This window comes from Thermomyces dupontii (genome assembly GCF_041956625.1).
Source record: "Thermomyces dupontii strain NRRL 2155 unplaced genomic scaffold VTN31scaffold_1, whole genome shotgun sequence".
Classification (NCBI taxonomy): domain Eukaryota; kingdom Fungi; phylum Ascomycota; class Eurotiomycetes; order Eurotiales; family Trichocomaceae; genus Thermomyces; species Thermomyces dupontii.
Window position 1 is genome coordinate 4,004,464 of NW_027192307.1, and position 19,381 is coordinate 4,023,844.

The following is a 19,381-nucleotide window of genomic DNA, read 5'->3' on the forward strand; positions in this document are numbered from 1 at the left end:
ACTGCCACGGCGTCTTCTGTAAATATATGATGAAGGGTGGCTGGCAATGGGCGAAGGCTGCAATGTAGCAATAGGAGATCCATTGCGGTTCTTTTTTTGAATTGAGGACGTTGATTCTTCTTCTCCTTCTTCTCCTGCTGACTTTGTGTGCGGGATTATTCCGGCTTGGGCCCGGCAACGTCCAGACCTTCCAACCCTTCCATCGGGTCTGCCGGGCGGCCGTGCGCTTGTTGACGCGCTTGGGCCGCTGCTTGCCGGTCCTCTTCGCTGACCGCGTACTTGGCCAAATACCCTTCCTGAGTAAATAGTCAGTCCCTACCTTCTCATAATGACTTCAAAGCGAGATAACATGTGCAATAGTACCTGTTCCCAAATCGCCGTCTTGCTTCCTAGACCCTCGTTGGCATCCCTCTGCGGTTTGGCCTGCGCAACCTTAATAATCCGTCCGTAGAGCTCGCTCTGGTCCATGTTGTCGATTGCCTCCTTAGCATCCTGAGGCGACTCGAACTCGACATAGCCGAACCCTCGATGTCGGTCCGTGGACGGCGGATCCGGCTTGGGCAGCGTCACGTCGACAATGTCGCCGAATGGAATAAAGGCCTTGGTGAGGGTCTGCTCCGTGACCGCTTGGTCGAGGCCGCCCACGTACACCGTGGCTTTGAGGCGCGCGGTTTCCGACATGGTCGTGCTGGTATTCTGCACCTTTGCCGTAAACGAGAAACGTGCCAATATCAATAATCCCCGATGTTTGTTACATAGTAGATAACGAATTGTTCGTCTCACTTTGAATCACGTGTTTGCCTAAGGCATCAATCCACGAATCGGGCCTAGCGCGGGCCAGCCCAAGTTCCCGCCCAAGATCATCGCATCGAGAGGCCAGCTTGTAGATTCGACCAAGAACTACGAAAGCGCTCGCTGCCATCCATTCTCGAATCCAGCACCGTCGCATGTCTCTCGGTGCTTGCTAAGACCTCAAGGTCTTATTATTCAGTTTTAATTGCTTCTGTTGCACTCTCAGATGAACCATTGTTGATCCAAACCTACCCTTGAACCACAACTCCCCTGCCCCGTCGTCGCCATGGTGCGTGTCAGGGAGATCCCGCGCACGGCTACTTTCACCTGGTCTCCCGGCACCGGGGCGCCTCTGATCGCCACCGGAACGCGCGCCGGCGCCGTCGACTTTGACTTTTCCAATGAGACCAATCTCGAGCTTTGGGATCTCGCCCTCGATCGTCCGTTGCAGCCAGGTGCCGACTTGCAGCCCGTGGCCAAGTTCGCGACAGATGCAGGGTTGGTGGATACCAGATCACTAGCTGGTTTGCTGTTTTTCTTTTTCGGCGGCTGATTGGCGACCGTGAATAGCTTCAATGACATCGCCTGGACCGAATACGACGAGAGCAAGCGCGGAATCATCGCCGGTGCCCTGGAAAGTGGCTCGTTGCATCTCTGGGATGCGGACAAGCTCCTGAACGGAGACAGGTGGGTGATGCGGTTTTTCGGCGGAATCCGTTTCGCGGCTGACAGGTCTGCAGTGATTCCTTGGTTTCGCAGACGCAGAAGCACTCTGGAGCCATCAAGTCGCTACAGTTCAACCCCAGACACACCAACCTCCTCGCTACCGGAGGTGCGAAAGGAGAGGTTAGTTTGTCAAGTCCTGGGATCCACGAGCCGTACTGAGGGGTTTCTAGCTCTTCATTTCCGACCTGAACAACACCGATAATCCGTTCCGGCTGGGAAACACCAATGCGCGCCCGGACGACATCGAATGCCTTGACTGGAACAAGAGGGTCGCCCACATCTTGGTGACTGGGTCAAGCGCCGGCTTCGTAACAGTATGGGACGTGAAGAGTAGAAAAGAAAGCCTGACGCTGAATAACTTGGGCCGGAAATCCGTGAGCGCCGTGGCGTGGGACCCTGAAAAGGTACGTTTGCCGGCTCCCACTGCCTGAAAGAACCGTGGACTGACTTTGGACAAGCCCACAAAACTCATCACGGCAGTGCCGCTCGAGTCCGATCCGCTGATCCTCGTCTGGGATCTTCGTAATTCCCAAGCCCCCGAGCGGGTTCTCAGAGGCCACGAGTCCGGGGTTCTGTCGCTGTCTTGGTGTGCACAGGATCCAAGCTTGCTGCTCTCGTCCGGCAAAGACAACCGCACGATTTGCTGGAATCCACAAACTGGAGAGGCCTACGGGGAGTTCCCCATCGTCACCAACTGGACTTTCCAGACTCGATGGAACCCTCACAACCCCAACTTCTTTGCTACAGCGTCGTTCGATGGCAAGATCTCTGTGCAAACGATTCAAAACACTAGCACAGAGGCGACCAAGGCTGCGGCCAGCCAAACTCAGGCCTTGGATGGGGAGGACTTCTTTGCCACCGCGCAAACCCGCCCTCAAGTGTCGAGCTTCTCCCTGCCCAAGCCCCCGAAATGGCTGGAGAGACCAGCGTCGGTGTCCTTTGGCTTCGGCGGTCGGGTCATCTCCGTCGGATTGACCGAGAGCGGAGGGCGAACGTCAAAGGTCCGGATCACACCCTTCGAAGTCGATTCCAGCATCGGTACCGCAACGGAGCAGTTCGAGGCCGCCCTCAAGGAAGGCAATCTCCGGAACATCTGCGAGTCGCGCATTGAGAGCGCCCAGTCCGAGGAAGAAAAAGCGGATTGGAAGGTTATGCAGGCCTTGGTGGGCGAGAACCCACGCAAGGGACTTGCCGCGTACCTGGGTTTCACTGACGAAGCGGACGAGGCGGCAGATAGCTTGGCCAAATTGGAGCTGAAAGAAGAAACAACAAATGGCGTTCCGGAGACTCCGTCGGCAGAATCCAAACCAAGGAGGCATAAGCGGCTCCAGTCCATCTTCGACACGCCTGCACCTGGGGAAGACAACTTTTTGTCCGACCTGGGTGCATCGAAGGGCGCTCGTACCAACAACCCGTTCCACATTTTCAATGGCACGGAGTCCGATGCCGATAAACGGATCACACGCGCGCTTTTCTCCGGACGGTTCGAGCAGGCTCTCGACGTTGCCCTTAAAGAAGGCCGACTATCCGACGCCTTTATGATCGCGATCTGCGGAGGCCAGAAATGCATTGAAAAAGTGCAAGACGCGTACTTCTCCAAGGAAAGCGATAGACCAAACTACGTGCGCTTGCTGGCCTCGATTGTCGGCAAGAACCTGTGGGATGTGGTCTACAATGTCGATCTGTCGAATTGGAAAGAGGCCATGGCGACTCTGTGCACTTATGCCGATGAGAAGGAGTTTCCGGATCTGTGCGAGGCGCTCGGCGACCGCCTGGAAGAGCAGTTCCAGCTCAACTCCGACAAATCCGCGCGCAAAGACGCTTCGTTCTGTTATCTAGCCGGATCGAAGCTGGAAAAAGTGGTGGGCATCTGGCTCGAGGAGTATCGGGAGAAGGAAAATGAGGACATTGCTCAGGCGACGGACGATTCCCGCTTCTCCGTCCACGTTCGGGCGCTCCAGAACTTCATCGAGAAGGTGACCATCTTCCGCGAGGTCACGAATTATCAGGACACCGACCGCCACAAGGAAGGGGACTGGAAGCTCGCCGTTTTGTACGACAAGTACGTGGAGTACGCGGACGTTGCGGCGTCGCACGGCCGTTTGGATGTCGCGGAGCGGTACTTGAACCTCGTTCCAGACAAGCACGGCGAGGCGGAAGTTGCTCGAAACCGCATCAAGTTGGCAACGAGGAAGGCGACTGCACCCAAGGTCGCTCAGCAGACGAGGCCGACCCCGCCTGTTCAGTCCAACATCTATCAACCTCCTCAGCCAACCTTCAGTCCGGCTGCTACGACTGGTCCGTACGCTCCACCAGTGACCACGGCAGCGGGACCAACACAACAAGCGAATCCATACGCTTCGGTCGCTGCCTATTCGTACCATTCATCTCAGCCGTCGAAGCAGCCTCCAGGGCCGCCACCGCAAACGTTCGGCGCTCCTTCTCAGACGGTTCCTCCTCCCCGAGCGTACAATCAGTCGCCAAGCGCTCCGGCGGTGACGTCCTACGCGTCGGCGACCAACTTGCCCGCTTGGAACGATCTCCCGGAGGGATTTGGAACCAGCAAGCAATCGCGGAGAGGAACTCCCGCGGGGGTGATCAGCAGCCCGTTCCCGAACCAGCAGCCTCAAGCTGGCGCCGGTTCGCCGCCGGTTGGCCCGCCTCCTGCTGGAGCGGGAGCAAAGGCACCGCCGCCGCCGCCCAAGGGACCGGCGCCGCCTCCACGAGTGACGTCGCCTCCAACCGCGCCTACCCGATCCTCATCGATTTCGTCCAATCCTCCCCCGGCGCCATTCAATCCGTATGCTCCGCAGCCAGGACCCGCCGCACCGAGCGCCGCCGTCCCTCCACCGATCCCGCGCGGGCCGTCGCCGTACAATGCGCCACCGTCGTCCACTGCGCCCCCTAGCAACCGATATACACCGAGTTCTGCACCGCAGTCGCAATCTCCGTCACAAAGCCGTCCGCCCGTGGCGCCGCCGCCGCAAGGTGGGCCGTATGCGCCTCAGCAATTCCAACAACAGGCCCCTCAACAGCCGCCTGCGCCCTCAGGTCCGTATGCGCCGGCCGGTGGGCCACCACCAGCGTCTCGCCCGCCCCAAACGCCTCCCACTGCGGCTCCGCAGCAGGATTCTCGTCCTGGGACGGCCCAGTCGCAGCAGAAGGCTGCGGCGCCGCCGCCGCCAAAATACCGTGAGTATCCTCGTCTTAACACACTCAGGATCATACCGACTAACTCCATCAACTGCAGCTCCTGGTGACCGGTCACACATACCGGCCCATGCCAGACCCATTTATGAGATTCTGTCCGCAGACATGCAGCGGGTCAAGGCCCGCGCACCGTCGTCGTTCAAGGCGCAGGTCGACGATGCGGAGCGGCGACTCAACATTCTGTTCGACCACCTCAACAACGACGATCTTCTGAAGCCGCAGACGGTGAACGACATGGTCGAGCTGGCCAAAGCCATCCAGGCGCGAGACTACGAGACCGCGAAGAACATTCACGTCGATATTTTGACGAATCGGACAGATGAGTGCGGTAACTGGATGGTGAGTCTTCTTTTCTGAACTCAGTCTCTACACGTGTTGATGCTAACTGTCGGTCAGGTCGGTGTCAAGCGGCTTATTAGCATGAGCCGAGCCACGCCGTAAAGTATATATGAGATAATCGATGCTGTTCGCGGCTGTAGTTTGAACCTTGATCAATTGTTGGTTTCCTGTTCTACTCTTCTGTTCTTTGTTCTGTTGTGTTTGTATAGCCTGTTGCAAAGGATTCCCAATTCAAAGGAAAAAAAAAATCGAATAATGAAGTTATTCACATATAAATAGATTGATTGACTATCATTGCTATCCATTGAGATTTACATTGCGGGTAGTAAACATGGAATTACCTATGTACACCGAATCCAGCGGTGCCAGCCACCGGACGCGAAGCCGGAAAGTTCCTCGCACTTAAAAGCGTTCCCTTGACGCTTCGGATTTCCGCCTTGAAGGCGGCGATGGGATCGTTCTCAGTCTTGCGGCCGCCGGAGGCACTGTCTGTGGAACCGGCGGTGTAGATGCTGTAGACGGAAGCAGGTCTGGGCTGGGCTTCGTACATCAGCCCGTCGACGTAGTCTTTCAGGTGCGTCAGGCGGCCGTTCAGGTCGGCGTCGGCGTTGCTGTCCGCGAGGCCGTCCTTGAACTCGCGGAGGTGGGAGGTCATGATTTCGAGACGGCGGAGGTGCTGGTTGACGACTGTCGTGGGCGTGGGTTTCTCTTCGCTCTCGTCTTGCCCCGTCATCATCACGCCGGTGGCTAGATCCGGCGTCGTTTGCGTGCCGACGTCCCGGTGGAAGAGCTCCGTGGGGTCGGACGCGACCGAGTCCTCGTCATCAGATTCTGAATCGGAGCCGGCTGGTGATGATCGGCGGCCAGTCTTTGCGGGAGACAGTGGCGGGATCCTCGAGACGTTCTGCTCTAGCTTCGCATTGAGAGTCTCGAGGTTAGTCCGCGCCGTCTCAGCGAGCTCGTGCCGCGCATCGGTAAGCGCCTTGACCATCGGCTTGACTAGGTACTCGCTTGCGCCGTAGATCGTGGCGCCGAGCCCGGCAGCGCCGTACAGTGTGTACAACACGCCGCGCAGGGTGAGCAAGGGCGGCGGGTGTGGCCGTTGGACGAGAAACTCGGGGTATGTGATGACGGGAGGAACATCTCTCGTCGTCGCTGATGATGTGGATGTGGATGTCTGCGAAGGAGCGGAAGAAGATGTTTGCGGCGTTTGCTCAGCAGCACCAGCCATCGTTGTCGAAGTCATTTCGTCGTCGCTGGACTTCCGACTGATACTATTAACACCGAGGAGTTTTTCAATCTCCTCCCGCTGTAAGCCTTTGGATTCTAGAAAGGCGGTTTTCCGTTCAATGGACTCGTCGCGGATCGATTCGTCCTGGAGAAACCGCGCGGCTTGCTCAAGAAGCTCTGATCGGGAACTCTGTTCACGTTGGTCTTGCTCTTCTTTCGTTGTTGCCGTGGCGGGTTGCTGCTCCGACTCCGATCCTGAGGCGGCAGCGGCCCGGCGCTGCCATTCGGGCTGCGATGGAGGATCGTCTGAAGAATCTGGGCCGGACATGGTGTTCGCGGTGCTGGGAAAGATTGCAGGTTCAAGTTCGGAGATCATGAGGAGAAGCTCGGGCTCTTGCGGGGTCAACCTCGGTCGTTGTGTCACGCTGTTACGGAGTTTGTACGATATTTTGCTGCGCAGATGGACGATTGATTGTCACGTACTGTAATTCTCACATGCGGAGAATGTGAACACGGAATTGCAGGTAAAATCTATGGAGTACTATGTACGGGTACCTTTTCCGCCATACTACTACTTTCAAGCAGAGTTATTGGATGTTTTGTGCCCAAGCCAACTTTTCCTCGAAACCGAGCCTTTAACGGCTTAACATTGGAGTGATGAAACGTTCTGAACCGGCCCCTCAATCGGCTCCAGAACACGATGAAGTACTGTGATATTGCCAGCTCCCTCCCTCTCGAGCTCCTTGTCCAGGTCGTGAAGTACCTGGATCTCAAGGACATTGTCCGGGTTCGGAGGGTGCGTACTCATACATAGTAGTGGTATTTCTCGATTTGATGTTCGAGCCGATAGTTATTTTAATTTCTGACACGGCTTACTAGGTCTCCAAGGGATGGCGCACGATTTTCTCGTGCGATGCGATCATCGCGCCTGTTTTGCGCGAAACACTTGCGTTCCTGGGCCTGGACCAGGATGGCGTCACTACAGATGCAGCGATGGCCGATGCGATGAGTTATTTCCGATGGCGACATGGCTTGCAGCATGCGCGCCCTGTCAAGAAGATCTTCCTCCCATGGATAGGAAGCTGGTTTCTGCCGCCGCTTCATATTCTGTGCCATTCGCGCCGGCTGTGCTACGTACGCCCGAATAGCAACGATGTCTGCATGTTAGACCTTGACACAGGAGAAAAATCGGTCTGGACTGGCGGCGAACGGCGGTCCGACATCTTAACGGGGGCCGTCTGTGGTCTCAGCCTCTCAGATCGCTACGTAGTTATAGTTACTTCAGGAGCTTCGTAAGCATGGGAGAACAGATCCTCGTATCTTGCCGGGACTCGTTTGACATTTGATCTGATGATAAACAGGGGCACTGCTCTGCTGCACTTGACAGCGTGGGATATGTACACCAAAAAGAAACTCCTTCGACAAATTCCTCTTTATCCCGCCTTGTACACGATCGTCGAGAACAAGGCGGTTATCGCCCCCGAATTCAAGTCGGATACTTTCCCAGTCTACGTCTGGGATCTGAGTTCGAATCATTTTCAGGAGATAGGCAATTTCACCAATCTCACTCTACATCACGGGGACGTGTCTGAGAACCTGCTGGTGTTATTCGAGATCAACTGGGAGAAACAGCCGCCAGAGGTGCATCAGAGCAAGTGGACGATGACAACGGGACAACTGCGCGAGAAGAAAAACTTTCACCTACCAATGCCGCCTGGTCTCGACAAGTACCGGCCCAAATTCGACAACGAACCTTGTTGTACCTTTGGCCATAAAACTGTGGTCCAAGTCTACTCCGAGACCGACCCGACCACCACGATCCACCTTGAGTACGACTATGCCGTTGACCGGCTCAGCGTCCAATGGATCCGCTCTGATTTGCCCTTCGACAATGTCGGGAAGTGGTCCATCTATTTGGCCCCTTACCTGACCTACCGTTTTACCTATGAGACTGCCCAGCCCGCAGTCTACGATGCCACCACCGGGATAGCAGCCCGCGACTTGGTGAATAGAGCGCCCAAGTTTAACTCAGCCTTCGGGGACAGTGAAGTCTTTGGTTTGGGCGGAGATGATGGTGTTCAGCTCTGGTTCTTCAATCCGAAATTCGTCCCGTCCCTCCCTGCAGAGTCCATGGACTTTCGGGGGCTCAAGGGATGGGGCTCTGTTGACGAGGACTCTGTCGATGAGGAGTCTGTCGAGGAATGACACCTTCAATCCGCTCTGTTCGTTCCTTGAACCGAAGTGCATATTCTCGCCCATTGGCAATGTGAAACGTAAGAGCTCCAATGCCTTAGGTATACCAGGGGGTTGGGGAGTGACAGAACTTTGACAAGACCTCGTACAGATAACCTAAGGCCCCTTCAGGGCATATCGCACGAGTGCCTAAACTACGAGTCAGCACACCGGCCCCATGCCAGTTGCACACCGGCGAGTACACTAAACTACAGGTAATAGTACCTGAGTACTCCGTACGGAGTAATGTACCTAGAAACTTAATTGTCAGAGGCCTTGCCTCATCCGGTCTAGCGTGTCGTCACCTCGCCTAGGGCTGAGCCCTGAGGCCCACATTCATGTAGTTAGTTTGTAGCCAGGCTAGCCTTTTCCTCAGAAACATCCCAGAGGAGTTCGAGGGGTGAGAGCATTCCATGATTACTAGTAGAGAGTGTCTTTTACTCTTTAGCCCAGTCCCGGGATCGTCCTTCCGTCAGGTGGTGTTCAGTTGGTGTCTGTGTTAAGGCTTACGAGTAACCTTGTCAAGTCCCTCAGTCTGGTAAATGACGCTTTTCGTCCAGTGGTTTGGTAAAGATGTCTGGGGTTTCGGTTGATGTTGATCCAGCCTCTCTTGTAGGCACCTCTGACAAAGTGAAGGCGATCGTCAAGCCATTTCGTGGTCGGGAGAAGGTCGGTGCTTGACCTCGAAGTATTTGAGTTTTGAGGGTATGGTGGACAGAACGAACAAGTCGTCATCGTCATCGGGTGTGCATTCAGAATTCTCCGATAATTGTTGGGATGAGAGAACAAAGCTGGATTGCAAGGTCCTCTCCTGCTGCGATTTTCTTCCGTCTTTCGGTTTGATCTTTGGCAGGGAGACGTCCTTTGTTCCTTTGAGCTTCTTCCCGTCAGTAGCGGTAGTTGATCCGATAGTTTGCTTGGTCAGTGGGTTCGGGTTCCCTGAATCAGGTGCGTGGAGTCGTCGTCGTACGAACTCTGGCAGTTGAGGGGGTGTCGGAAGGTTGGCTTTGAATTTTGGGTCTTCTCGATGATCATGGAGAAGGGGACTTTCAGCAGGTCTCTTCGTCAGACGAGGTTGCCAGATTTCGTTCATCGTTGGTTGAGATATTGGGGGTTGCTGATATGGTGGAGAGCCCGGCGAGGTATAGGTTTGTTGGTTCACAGTCTGTGGTTGTGCCGAAGGCTGCCCCCCATTTCCGTGAGTGGATTCATCAGAATGGGCAGTTTGAGGTGCTGTTCTGTGGATCAGTGCTGGTTCTGGGTCATTTTGGAGATTATGTGGAAAACACCCCATTATTGCGTGTTATGGGTTCCTGGGTTTGAGTGTTTTGTGGAGGTTGTTGGGCAGCTTGTGCTGGTTGGGGTGAGGATGTTTGCACACACTGTCCGACGAAATCCTCGATGTTCGGCGATGGGACATCTTCGTTCAGCAGCTCAGGAGTTCGGTATGGTCTGGGCTCCTGCTCCAGGGCCGTAGTTGAGAAATTTGGAAGCTTGATGCCAGGTGGTCCATCTGTTATCATTGAAGTGAGGTCTTGGCCTGTTGCTGTCCCAGATATATGCATAATGGGACGCTTTCAAGGCTCTTTTCACTTGTGTGTTCCATGACTTCCAGTCAGCCATGGACTCGAGGGTGATGATTTTCGGTAGCTCCCAATCTGATCGCGGATATCCGTTGCTTGGTCGGCTTGGTTGACGTCCTCCATGTTGACGTTTTGTTGATGTTGGTTATTGTTGTTGTTTATCTCTGGAGTGTTGTTTGTTGTGGTCGAGTTTTTGACTGGCGAGATTGTTGATGTTTGGATTTGTTGATGCTGAGGAGGCGTGATATGCCGTCGCTTTTTGGAGAGTTCTTGCTGCCAGGCTCGGAGAAAAGGCTGCTCGGGGCCCATAACCTGATAGAAGGACTATCCCGGAACTGGGCTAAAGAGGAAAAGACACTCTCTAATCATGGAATGCTCTCCACTCAAAGATCACCCCTCGAGCTCCGCTCAAAGTCCTCTGGGATGGTCAATGTCTTTTCCTTTTTAGCCCACTTTCAGGATAGTCCTTCCGTCAGTGACTATTTCTCTAGTTAGTTACGCCAAACCTTTGGAGTTAGCATCAGTAGATGCACACCCCGTCTAGAGGCTCGTTTGATCTGTGTGGCCATGTCTTCCAGTGCCCAGATTGATCTGGCCTTCGAACTTGTATTTCGCGATTTTTCCACCTTCTGATGGACGATATGACTATATATTCCGCATATACGGTCCATCACCAGATTTCACGGTCAATTCTCGGGTCGCTGGCCGCAGACAACATAGCTGCGGGTGTTCTTCGTGGTTAGTTTTCTAGTGTACGGAGTACTCCGTATAGTGATGTGGGACAATAGCTACGGGGACACTCACAAACTGATTCATGTGAATGTTGCGGTTCCGGCCATCGGCGGTCCTTCGTCCACTGCTTGAACCGCGTCAGAGCGGCCAGGGCTGTGGCCGTTCGCTTCGGCCTGGGTCTGGTTCCAGGCGCCGACTTTCTCTGTCGAAGAGGTCAGTACTGGATTACTATTTGAGGCACTGATTGGAGACAAAGAGTGATTGTCCTTTGGCCAGACGCCGTAGGGAAGGATAAACTTCTCCACGTGGATGTTCACGAACCCGGCGTCCTTGAACCACTGCTCGAGCTTGACTGTGGGACGAACTTCGTAGCCGGCCTCCTCGAACGCGCCTAAGACTTCGTCGTAGTACTGTTGGAGCGCGGTGCCTTTGAGACTGTCGTCTGGAGAGATGGGGAATCCGTCCCAATCCTGGAACTCAACCCAGCCGCTGGGCTTGACTGATCTGTTCTCCGTTCGAGTTAAGCAAGAAACGGTGAAAGGTCTCGTTGCTTGATCAGCTTCCCAAAGTTCCTGATGGAGCCGATCAGGTATCGCGCGTGGATAAAGTCTAATGGGTCACTTTCATATGCCCATTCCGACTCGATGTCGTCCACCAGGACTTCACGTTCGGAGTAACCCTGCAAATTCCCGTCGGTCGAACGACTTGACTACGAATTCTTGGGTCAGACTGACATAGTCGGCTGAACCGGGCTCAAGTCACAACCGATTATCTGGCACAAACAAGACCCGTCTCAGCATTCTGTTCAACTGAGATGGCTACCCTTAGTATTGCTTACCTCAGCCTGGTGTTGGTCTGCTTCAGTGAGTCAGCATCCGTATCTTGGGTCCACCAAACCCAGCAAACAAAATTACCGAAATCAATTAATTGCCCAGATACCTGTGCCAGTCCCAGGTCAATCACTCGTTGCGGATTCTTGATCGGCGCCAGATACAGCTTCCGGTGCAACAGCTGGAGAAACATCTCGTGCGCCATGTCCAGGCGGCCGTTCTCCGGATCATCATTAGGGAGCAGGTACGCTAGGAAATAACAAACAGTTTACAGATCTTGGATGGCCAGGTCAGAAGAGGTCGGTAGGTCTGACACCGACGGCTGTTCTCATGGCGATAATCAAGCACCGACGATGTCAGCATGCTGTACTCCGTGCGACGATCTGTATGTTAAGGAACATGCGTGAGCATGCTTCTGGCATCTAGAGCGCCATGGCGTCACATCACATCACGTACTGTTCATCGCCATAAGAAGAGTCGTTTTCATACTGTGCGACTCAAGTAAGCAACGCACTCTGATGTTCCGCGATGGGATAGTTATCGTACCAAGGTGTCCACTGCAACGTTGGCTGGGGCATTGGTGGTGGTTGTCTGTTCCGCCATGGTGGGATAATTGCCTGCTGAATTCCAGAGAGATTGTCAATTGACTGATCACACGTTCAACAATCCAAATTAAAAGTTTGAAGGTCGTGTTATATATGCAGGGCCATTTTGAACAGTACCCAGGAGCTGATCGCAATAGCCAAAATGTCTTTGTAACTTGCTCTTCTGTGGCCAGCGTTCGGTGCCCCGGCTCAGTATTGATATGTGCGCAAATGGATACATAAGCACCAGGATTTTCACTTTTAGTCCTTCGACGGCGTTGCTGCACCTCTGCCAAAACGGTAATGGGTGGCGTCCTATGGGGTAAATTGTGACAGGGGTGTCCTCTGACATCGACCACTCTTACCGGTTTTTCCCTCTACACCGGCTGAGACAATGTTCATACAGCACTTGAAGGAGGAGTGGCTACTCCAGGGAACAGACACACCAATGGACCCGGGACATGGATTGAGTCGGGGAGAATTCCGGTTTCGAAGAACTTGGGCACGGCCAGTGGCCTCTGGAAACGGCCGTATGTCAGGACGGTCGCAGTTGATAGGAAGCGCCTCCATACTCGTACTATGTATGCTTGAGTTGCCTTAGAGGATGGACATGCTTGTTGATGGCCAGTGATGGACGGAGGGCGGAGTAGTACATAATCGAACCCTCTCTCTGTGATCGGGAGTTTGCGAAATCCAACGTGTGTGAGCGTTGCTTGAGCGAGTCGAACATTCGAATTCAACGCCCTCGAGGCTCGGATAAAGGTAGGTCTGCGCATGCTATTGCAAGTCACTCCATCTGCCAGTCAGCGCTGCCGGATCGAGCCTTCCCCTGCTTTCCCGGCGGTCCGGCCTGAGCCTACATAATCGCAGTGACGGCAGGGATCCATGAGTTACATGGAAGGAATTGGAGCTTTCCTTTTAGGGTGCGTGAGCGGCTGGACTTGGTGTTCTCCCAGCGAGATTTTCCCCCAAAACTGAGAGCTTAACGGGTGGACATTGAAGTGATGAAACCTTCTGAACCGGCATCTCACTTGGACGTTGAGAACATCAATGATAGATGATATTGTCAGCTCTCTACCTCTCGAGCTCCTGGTTCAGGTCGTGCAGTACCTGGATCCAGAAGACATTGCCCGGGGTCGGAGGGTGCATACAGCTCAAATCCGCCCATGAAGAACTGGTTCATTCGTTGAACGAGACTCCAGCTCCTCATAGCACATGATTCTTCTTGGTGACAGAAGGACTTTTCCTATCACGAAATGGCCTTTTTTTTTTTCTGGGAGGCCTATCTCCCAGGTCCAGTGAGGAATTGGTACTTTGTACCGAGTAACTAAATACCTACCTCTAGTACGAGTACTCGACCTTGTAGGAAAGCTCATCTTTTCGAAGGAGTCCTCCGTAGCGAGTCAATTCCTAGGTAGACATTCACCGCCTGCCCGTTTCAGACAGCTCCAATCACCACGCCCGAAGCTCTCAGTCTCGTCGGACCGCAATCAGAGCCCGTAGCAGCCCACGCTGTGACCAGTGGCCTTGAGCTTAATCTCGCTTCACACTCCAGGTATGTGGCTGTTATGTGTCCTGCAAACCGCTCACTCGGCACCATCTTGGCAGCTTATCCCCTCCTGATCCCTCTTCCTCTGGCCTCCACGGAAACGTTCATTCCAAAGCACGGTTTGGTAGAGGCGCTGCCCAGCTCGAGCAGGGATCAAGACTCCCATACTACCTGCCCAGCTGCAGGGCCGGCAAATAGCTGGATTCTTTGTCTGCTAGCGTCCATGTTTTCAAACAGGAATACACCAGCTGGGAAATGCACGCCTCTACTACCATCCCACCTGCTTGATTAATCCCTCCCTTCATCGATCGCTTGTTTCCCCTCCTACACTCCGTCCCTACCCCTCTACAGTGAACATGGCTTCCCAAGGACGTCTGTTGCGCTCGCGCCCTGCCCAGCCAGCTGCTAATCATCTCATGGCAAGGTCCGACCGAGTAACCCGGGGAACCGCCGCGGCCGCGACGACGTCAGTGACCGTGTCTCGGTCTCCACCTAGTCCTGCTAGCAAGTTAAGGAGATCGATCCGTGTAACTGTCAAAATGCCGTCCAGCAAGTTGCGCGAGGCCACCACCGCGGGCGAGCGAGGAGCGACTAGCTCCGGGCGACGCACCCAAAACACCAATTCTGGTATGAGCAGCAGCTCACGAAGCAGCCGCGCCAAGAAGAGATTCATCGAAGCCGATAGCAGCGACGAGGACGAACTCGTGGAAGAGGAGGAAGATGAGGTGGAGGACTCGGACGCTCCGGGGGAAGAAGAAGATGACGAGTTGGATGCCGATGGCGACGTAGACATGGACGATGCCTCGCCCCAGCCAGCGGTGCAGAGAAAGAGCAACAACCAGCCAACGTCCTCGAAAAGAAAACAGGCAAAAAGCGTCGAAGAGAAGGAAATGGCTCTTGCCGAGGAGGAGGACGATGAGGAGGATGATGAGCTCTCTGCCCTCGACACGGACATCGAAGGGGAGCAGGACGAAAGTATGCTCCAGGATGACGAGTCAGGCGAGGGTGAGGGCGACGAGGATGAAGAGGACGAGGAAGACGAGGCCGATGAGCTGGGGGCATCGGCCGAGGGCAGCCGCGCTAGCACGCCGGACTACAAGAAGCTTACGAAACGACAACGCGGGTCATTGGGAAACGATTTCCTACAGCTCCCCATGGGTGCGTTTCCATCTCTGTCTGGTATCCGATCATGTTTATTGACCCGAAACTAGAGCCGCAAGTCAAGAAACATCTTACGGCGGAGGAGCGCGCCATGCGTCGAGCCGAGATGGCAAGACGAAGAAAGAACCTCAGCGAAAAGCGCAATGAAGAGGAAAAGGTAGCGTGCTCTGTCAGCAGGGTCGTTCGTTTGCTCGTAGATTGTCTAACGTGATCGCACCGGGCGACGCACAGATGGACACCATCAACCGCCTCCTCAAGAAACAGGCACCGAAGCGACGGGCCAAGGCAGAGGCCGCCGAAACCGGGGCGGAGAACACTCCGGACGCTCCTCAGGAGCCCGAGCGACCGAATCCGACCATGATTCGTTGGGTCAGCAACCGGGAGGGCTGCCGGGTGGCAGTGCCGGAGGAGCTGGTTGGGAATCCGACCGTACGTTTGTTCAGTCAATTGTCTGCAGGGAAAGAAAATGGGAATGGGAATAATGGGCAACTTGTTCAGGAGGTACAATGATGTGATCTGATGTCGGATTTCCATCTGGGTCCAGGGAGCTTGCTTGTATGTACATACAGGGTTCGGGTTGTTTGAGGAGTCTACTGGGAGGCGCAATGTTCCTTTTGTACCCACTTTGTATGTTTGAACTCCGATTATCATGGCATGGGATAGGTATGGCAATGGCAATTGGGAAAGGATTGTCAATTCGATCATCGAGTAAATTACAGTATACGATGCAGCAATTTTTGCAACATCGGCATCAAAACGTCATGCGTTGGTGTGTTGGAGCAACTGTATCAGATCCTAGCCCTAGCCACCCCAAAACACTCAACGTCACGCCTTATCCAACCTCCCCGACTTCGACATCTGCCGCACCAAACTCCCTCTAGTCGTCTTGCATCGCAAAACACGATCAATCTGCCATTTTACTTTCCTCGGAATTGAAGGTCTTACATAATGCATGTGTCGCAGGTTGATTTCGAGGTGGTTGTTTTCCCCCGCTCTCCCCTGCGATCTTTCACATCACCAGCTTCTGATCGGCTCAACCGAATGTCCCACTCAATATTATGCACCGTCTTGGCTGGCGGTTGGGATGTGTATATAAATTCTTCCCAGAGCAATGGCAAACAATTCTGCGATCACTGATTGCTGGGCGATCTGATCAGAGCAGGGCTCTACTTTCTCTTTCGATTTTTGTTTCTTTGCCTCTTGTATCGATTGCGCTGGGCGCGATCAGTTTCTGCTGTGATTGTATTATTCTCCAGTGCAGCAGTTCTTTCCTTTGAACTCTTTTCTTTCTTTCTTTTCTTAGATCGAGACAATGTATCGACGTGTCTCGAGCCTTGTTTTGCTCGCTGGCCTGGCGCAGGCTCGCTTCGGCCAGGAGCAAATCCCCGTCGCCGCCGTGCAGGCAGTGACTTCGTACGTTCTACCTTTCCACCAGAGAAGATACTGCCGAATGCTAACTTCTCGCAGAGGTGGTGAACCTGGCCAAGCTGCTACTCTGGCCGGCCAAGTCCCCGGCGTTCTCCTCGCCAACGCCAACCCGTGCGCCAAGCTCCAGCTCGCAGACCAGATTCTGGAGCAGCTGGGAACCGGCGAGGATGCCGTCGAGGCGGCCATCGGCGTCGTTGCCGCCGAGCAGAACTTCAACCCATTCGTGACCAACGTGCCCAACATCTGCTCCGAGCCCAGTCTCCCCAGCAACCCCATCCTGCGCGGTATCGTCCCGCTGGTTGATCCCGCCGTCGTCGGCTCCGAGATTGAGAACGCGAACTCGGAACGCAGCCGCACCCAACCGTTCAACGCCGATGGTATGAGCGTGGCGGATGTCATGATTGCCAACGGGTTCTCCAACTTCACCACGACCGGGCTAGATGGTAATACCGGCAATGCCAATGACCAGGATCAGGCTCAGGGCGACCAGCAAGAGCAAGACCAGAACCAGGATCAGAACCAGAACCAAGATCAGAACCAGGAGCAAAACCAGAACCAGGGCCAGGGCCAGAACCAGGACCAGGGCCAGAACCAAGGCCAAGGCCAGGGACACGGTCTCGTCCGGGGAGGTCGAGGGCGACGGCCACTGGTTCGCGGATCGGGACGAGGCCAGGGATTCTTCTTCGGACGCGGACGCGGCCGTGGCCGTGGTCGTGGCCGGGGACAGAATGGAGGCCAGGATCAAGACCAGGGCGAGGACCAGATCATTGGCACTGGTATCGTGACTGCCGCTGGTGTTGACCTCGGTGCAGCCTTGACTACTGGGATTTCCGATGCTGCTGCCACTGCCGTTGAAGACGCCGCTGCCGCCATCACCTCCGCTGCAGATGCAGTGGTTTCCTCCTCCGCTGCCGCTGTCGTGGCTTCCTCCTCTGCTGCTGCTGTCGTGGATTCCTCTTCTGCTGCCGTGGAGACCTCTGCTGCTGCCGCTGTGGGTACGTCTTCTGCTGCCGTGGAGTCCTCTTCTGCGGCCTTCTTTACCATTGGCGGCGCTTCCTCGGGATTCATCACTGTGACAACAACTGTGACAACGACTGTCACCGATGCTGCTCATACGGATGCTGCCCAGACGCAAAGCGCGAGCCCGACACAAAGTGTCAACCCGGAACAGACCGAAAACAACAATGATAACAACAACGCGGCCGTCGAGCAATCTTCGATTGAAGGCCTGGACTTTGGGCTCTGCGTGCCGACGATGAAATTCGTCGGTGGTCTGAATGGCCGCCCGGCGGACGAGTTCACCTTCCAGGCGATCGATCCTCTCGTCGCCGAAGGGCAGCAGGAAGCTCTCAACCCTAATATCATCACCAACCGGATCTGCGACCAGTTGGTTAACGTTTGCGAGGCGAACCAGGCCGCCATCGATGCCTGTGAGGCAGCCAAGGCTCAGATTGAGGCATTGGGGACGAGGGATCGCAGTACCGCGGAGACGTGGAATGCGCTCATGGGTTTCGAGGGCGCAGATACGGACCCTGATAACTGATAGTTGTCTTCGATCGATTATGTTCATGAAATGTCATTTTGTATTTTGTATTGTTATCGGTCTCTTTGAATGCTGGCAGATAATGGCTCGTAGTTTATTGATTTCGTCGTAGTATCTCAACTGAGGTTCATGCGGGAATGATCGCTGGTATGGAAGTGACTACTCCGTTTGAATCCACGATGATCAGGTCGGACTTGAGCCTAACGGTAGATACACCGTACCAATAATCATCAATGACGACTTTACAATCGCCTTGGAGGATAATGGTGTAGTGTATCCGCAGTGGTGTGCTCATGTGCTTCTCAAGACTGCCCGTATTCGCACGCGGGTCTGTTAACGGGTGGTGCTTTGGCTGGACGTGGAAGAGGATAGTCTCTCGTTCAAGGCGTTCATCCAGAATGACTGAACTCAAAAGCTAGTACTCTAACAGAATGTTGCTCGACTCGCTGGACAACAAAGCCCTGAGTATCCCTATACTTTTTTTAAAGAATGCGAGGTAAGGCCTTGGTGGAAGCCTTCGGCCACTCGCGATGTTTCTGCGACAACGCATCAAACGGAGAAAACATCACTTTGCTGTCGACGGTGAGAGGCATACCGCCGAAATTACCGACAGACCAGTGTATCCGATACAGAAAAGGTGCAGGTGATTCGATAACTTCGAGTTCAACCGAGGTGGAAATCTGCAAGAACAACGTCCGGAAGCTGTCCAAATGAGAAACATCCTCAACGAGAATGTGTAATACGACCAAGTCGTTGTCTAGCAGTCTACATGTGGGAATATGTACATACTATGTCCATCAAAGCATCTTGTAAGTTAGCTGGGCGGCGTAGCCTGTGTTGGCCAGCAAGTTGTTGCTATGCCTGACAGTTGTCTGCGTCTGGAGACTGGTCACCCTTTTACTCCTCTTTTTGTGGTGACTTCTGCTGCTCTTCTCGGAATGGCTGTGCAAGCTTCTCTGAGGTCCTGCCAAAAGATGACATCCATCGCTTCCAGTATGCTCGGGGAGCGTTAGGAGGCGTGACGTCCGCAGGAACTTCTGGCGACGTGTGTTCTGCAGGATTCTCTGCGGACGCCGACATTATCGGAGGAAGAGGACTCCCGGCAGAGGAGTAGGCCTTTGTATCCGGCGGTGCGTCCGATTTAGTCTGCTTACTGGTGGGAGACGCATCTTGTCTGGCAGAGTAATGGTTCCATGTCAGGGTTCAGCGCGGAGAAAGTAACATACTGCAAATAGACTGACCGTTGGTTCGCACTCTGTTGCTCCTTTTCAATCTGGAGCTGCTTGAAGGCAGGTTGGAAAGTGTAGTAGCCTTTTTCTTGGTCAGAGAACCTGGACCCTTGTGGTGGACTTTCTCGACCTACCTCCCATGACTCCCGCTCCAACAGCCAGAACAGCCGGCACGAAATTGCGTGTTATACTCATGATGCTAGAGAAGTGACA

General features: G+C 54.4%; 10 protein-coding genes across 10 annotated transcripts; 4 read left to right on the plus strand and 6 right to left on the minus strand.

Moving 5' to 3' along the window:
• Nucleotides 1-155: 155 nt before the first annotated feature.
• VTN31DRAFT_1512 (uncharacterized protein) lies at nt 156-681 on the minus strand (the record flags this gene model as incomplete). Its single annotated transcript, XM_069401578.1, has 2 exons — nt 156-296; nt 364-681. The coding sequence occupies 2 exons, from the start codon at nt 679-681 to the stop codon at nt 156-158; spliced, it is 459 nt and encodes a 152-aa protein (XP_069264368.1).
• A 397-nt stretch (nt 682-1,078) lies between these two features.
• VTN31DRAFT_1513 (uncharacterized protein) lies at nt 1,079-5,169 on the plus strand (the record flags this gene model as incomplete). The annotated part of the gene is made up of 7 exons (XM_069401579.1): nt 1,079-1,290; nt 1,363-1,479; nt 1,533-1,638; nt 1,689-1,922; nt 1,977-4,710; nt 4,769-5,067; nt 5,125-5,169. 7 exons carry the CDS (start codon nt 1,079-1,081, stop codon nt 5,167-5,169), a joined length of 3,747 nt encoding a protein of 1,248 aa, XP_069264369.1.
• Nucleotides 5,170-5,404: 235 nt separating this feature from the next.
• VTN31DRAFT_1514 (uncharacterized protein) lies at nt 5,405-6,625 on the minus strand (the record flags this gene model as incomplete). Its single annotated transcript, XM_069401580.1, has 1 exon — nt 5,405-6,625. One exon carries the CDS (start codon nt 6,623-6,625, stop codon nt 5,405-5,407), a length of 1,221 nt encoding a protein of 406 aa, XP_069264370.1.
• A 372-nt stretch (nt 6,626-6,997) lies between these two features.
• Nucleotides 6,998-8,502, plus strand: VTN31DRAFT_1515 (uncharacterized protein; the record flags this gene model as incomplete). The annotated part of the gene is made up of 3 exons (XM_069401581.1): nt 6,998-7,093; nt 7,177-7,589; nt 7,659-8,502. 3 exons carry the CDS (start codon nt 6,998-7,000, stop codon nt 8,500-8,502), a joined length of 1,353 nt encoding a protein of 450 aa, XP_069264371.1.
• A 3,110-nt stretch (nt 8,503-11,612) lies between these two features.
• VTN31DRAFT_1516 (uncharacterized protein) lies at nt 11,613-11,879 on the minus strand (the record flags this gene model as incomplete). The annotated part of the gene is made up of 2 exons (XM_069401582.1): nt 11,613-11,616; nt 11,683-11,879. The coding sequence occupies 2 exons, from the start codon at nt 11,877-11,879 to the stop codon at nt 11,613-11,615; spliced, it is 201 nt and encodes a 66-aa protein (XP_069264372.1).
• A 777-nt stretch (nt 11,880-12,656) lies between these two features.
• Nucleotides 12,657-13,034, minus strand: VTN31DRAFT_1517 (uncharacterized protein; the record flags this gene model as incomplete). The annotated part of the gene is made up of 2 exons (XM_069401583.1): nt 12,657-12,776; nt 12,831-13,034. The coding sequence occupies 2 exons, from the start codon at nt 13,032-13,034 to the stop codon at nt 12,657-12,659; spliced, it is 324 nt and encodes a 107-aa protein (XP_069264373.1).
• A 114-nt stretch (nt 13,035-13,148) lies between these two features.
• VTN31DRAFT_1518 (uncharacterized protein) lies at nt 13,149-13,468 on the minus strand (the record flags this gene model as incomplete). Its single annotated transcript, XM_069401584.1, has 2 exons — nt 13,149-13,288; nt 13,369-13,468. 2 exons carry the CDS (start codon nt 13,466-13,468, stop codon nt 13,149-13,151), a joined length of 240 nt encoding a protein of 79 aa, XP_069264374.1.
• A 695-nt stretch (nt 13,469-14,163) lies between these two features.
• VTN31DRAFT_1519 (uncharacterized protein) lies at nt 14,164-15,478 on the plus strand (the record flags this gene model as incomplete). The annotated part of the gene is made up of 3 exons (XM_069401585.1): nt 14,164-14,965; nt 15,019-15,125; nt 15,200-15,478. The coding sequence occupies 3 exons, from the start codon at nt 14,164-14,166 to the stop codon at nt 15,476-15,478; spliced, it is 1,188 nt and encodes a 395-aa protein (XP_069264375.1).
• Nucleotides 15,479-16,280: 802 nt separating this feature from the next.
• On the plus strand, nt 16,281-17,939 carry VTN31DRAFT_1520 (uncharacterized protein; the record flags this gene model as incomplete). Its single annotated transcript, XM_069401587.1, has 2 exons — nt 16,281-16,381; nt 16,436-17,939. 2 exons carry the CDS (start codon nt 16,281-16,283, stop codon nt 17,937-17,939), a joined length of 1,605 nt encoding a protein of 534 aa, XP_069264376.1.
• Nucleotides 17,940-18,836: 897 nt separating this feature from the next.
• On the minus strand, nt 18,837-19,363 carry VTN31DRAFT_1521 (uncharacterized protein; the record flags this gene model as incomplete). The annotated part of the gene is made up of 3 exons (XM_069401588.1): nt 18,837-19,113; nt 19,181-19,250; nt 19,303-19,363. The coding sequence occupies 3 exons, from the start codon at nt 19,361-19,363 to the stop codon at nt 18,837-18,839; spliced, it is 408 nt and encodes a 135-aa protein (XP_069264377.1).
• Between the last annotated feature and the right edge of the window lie 18 nt (nt 19,364-19,381).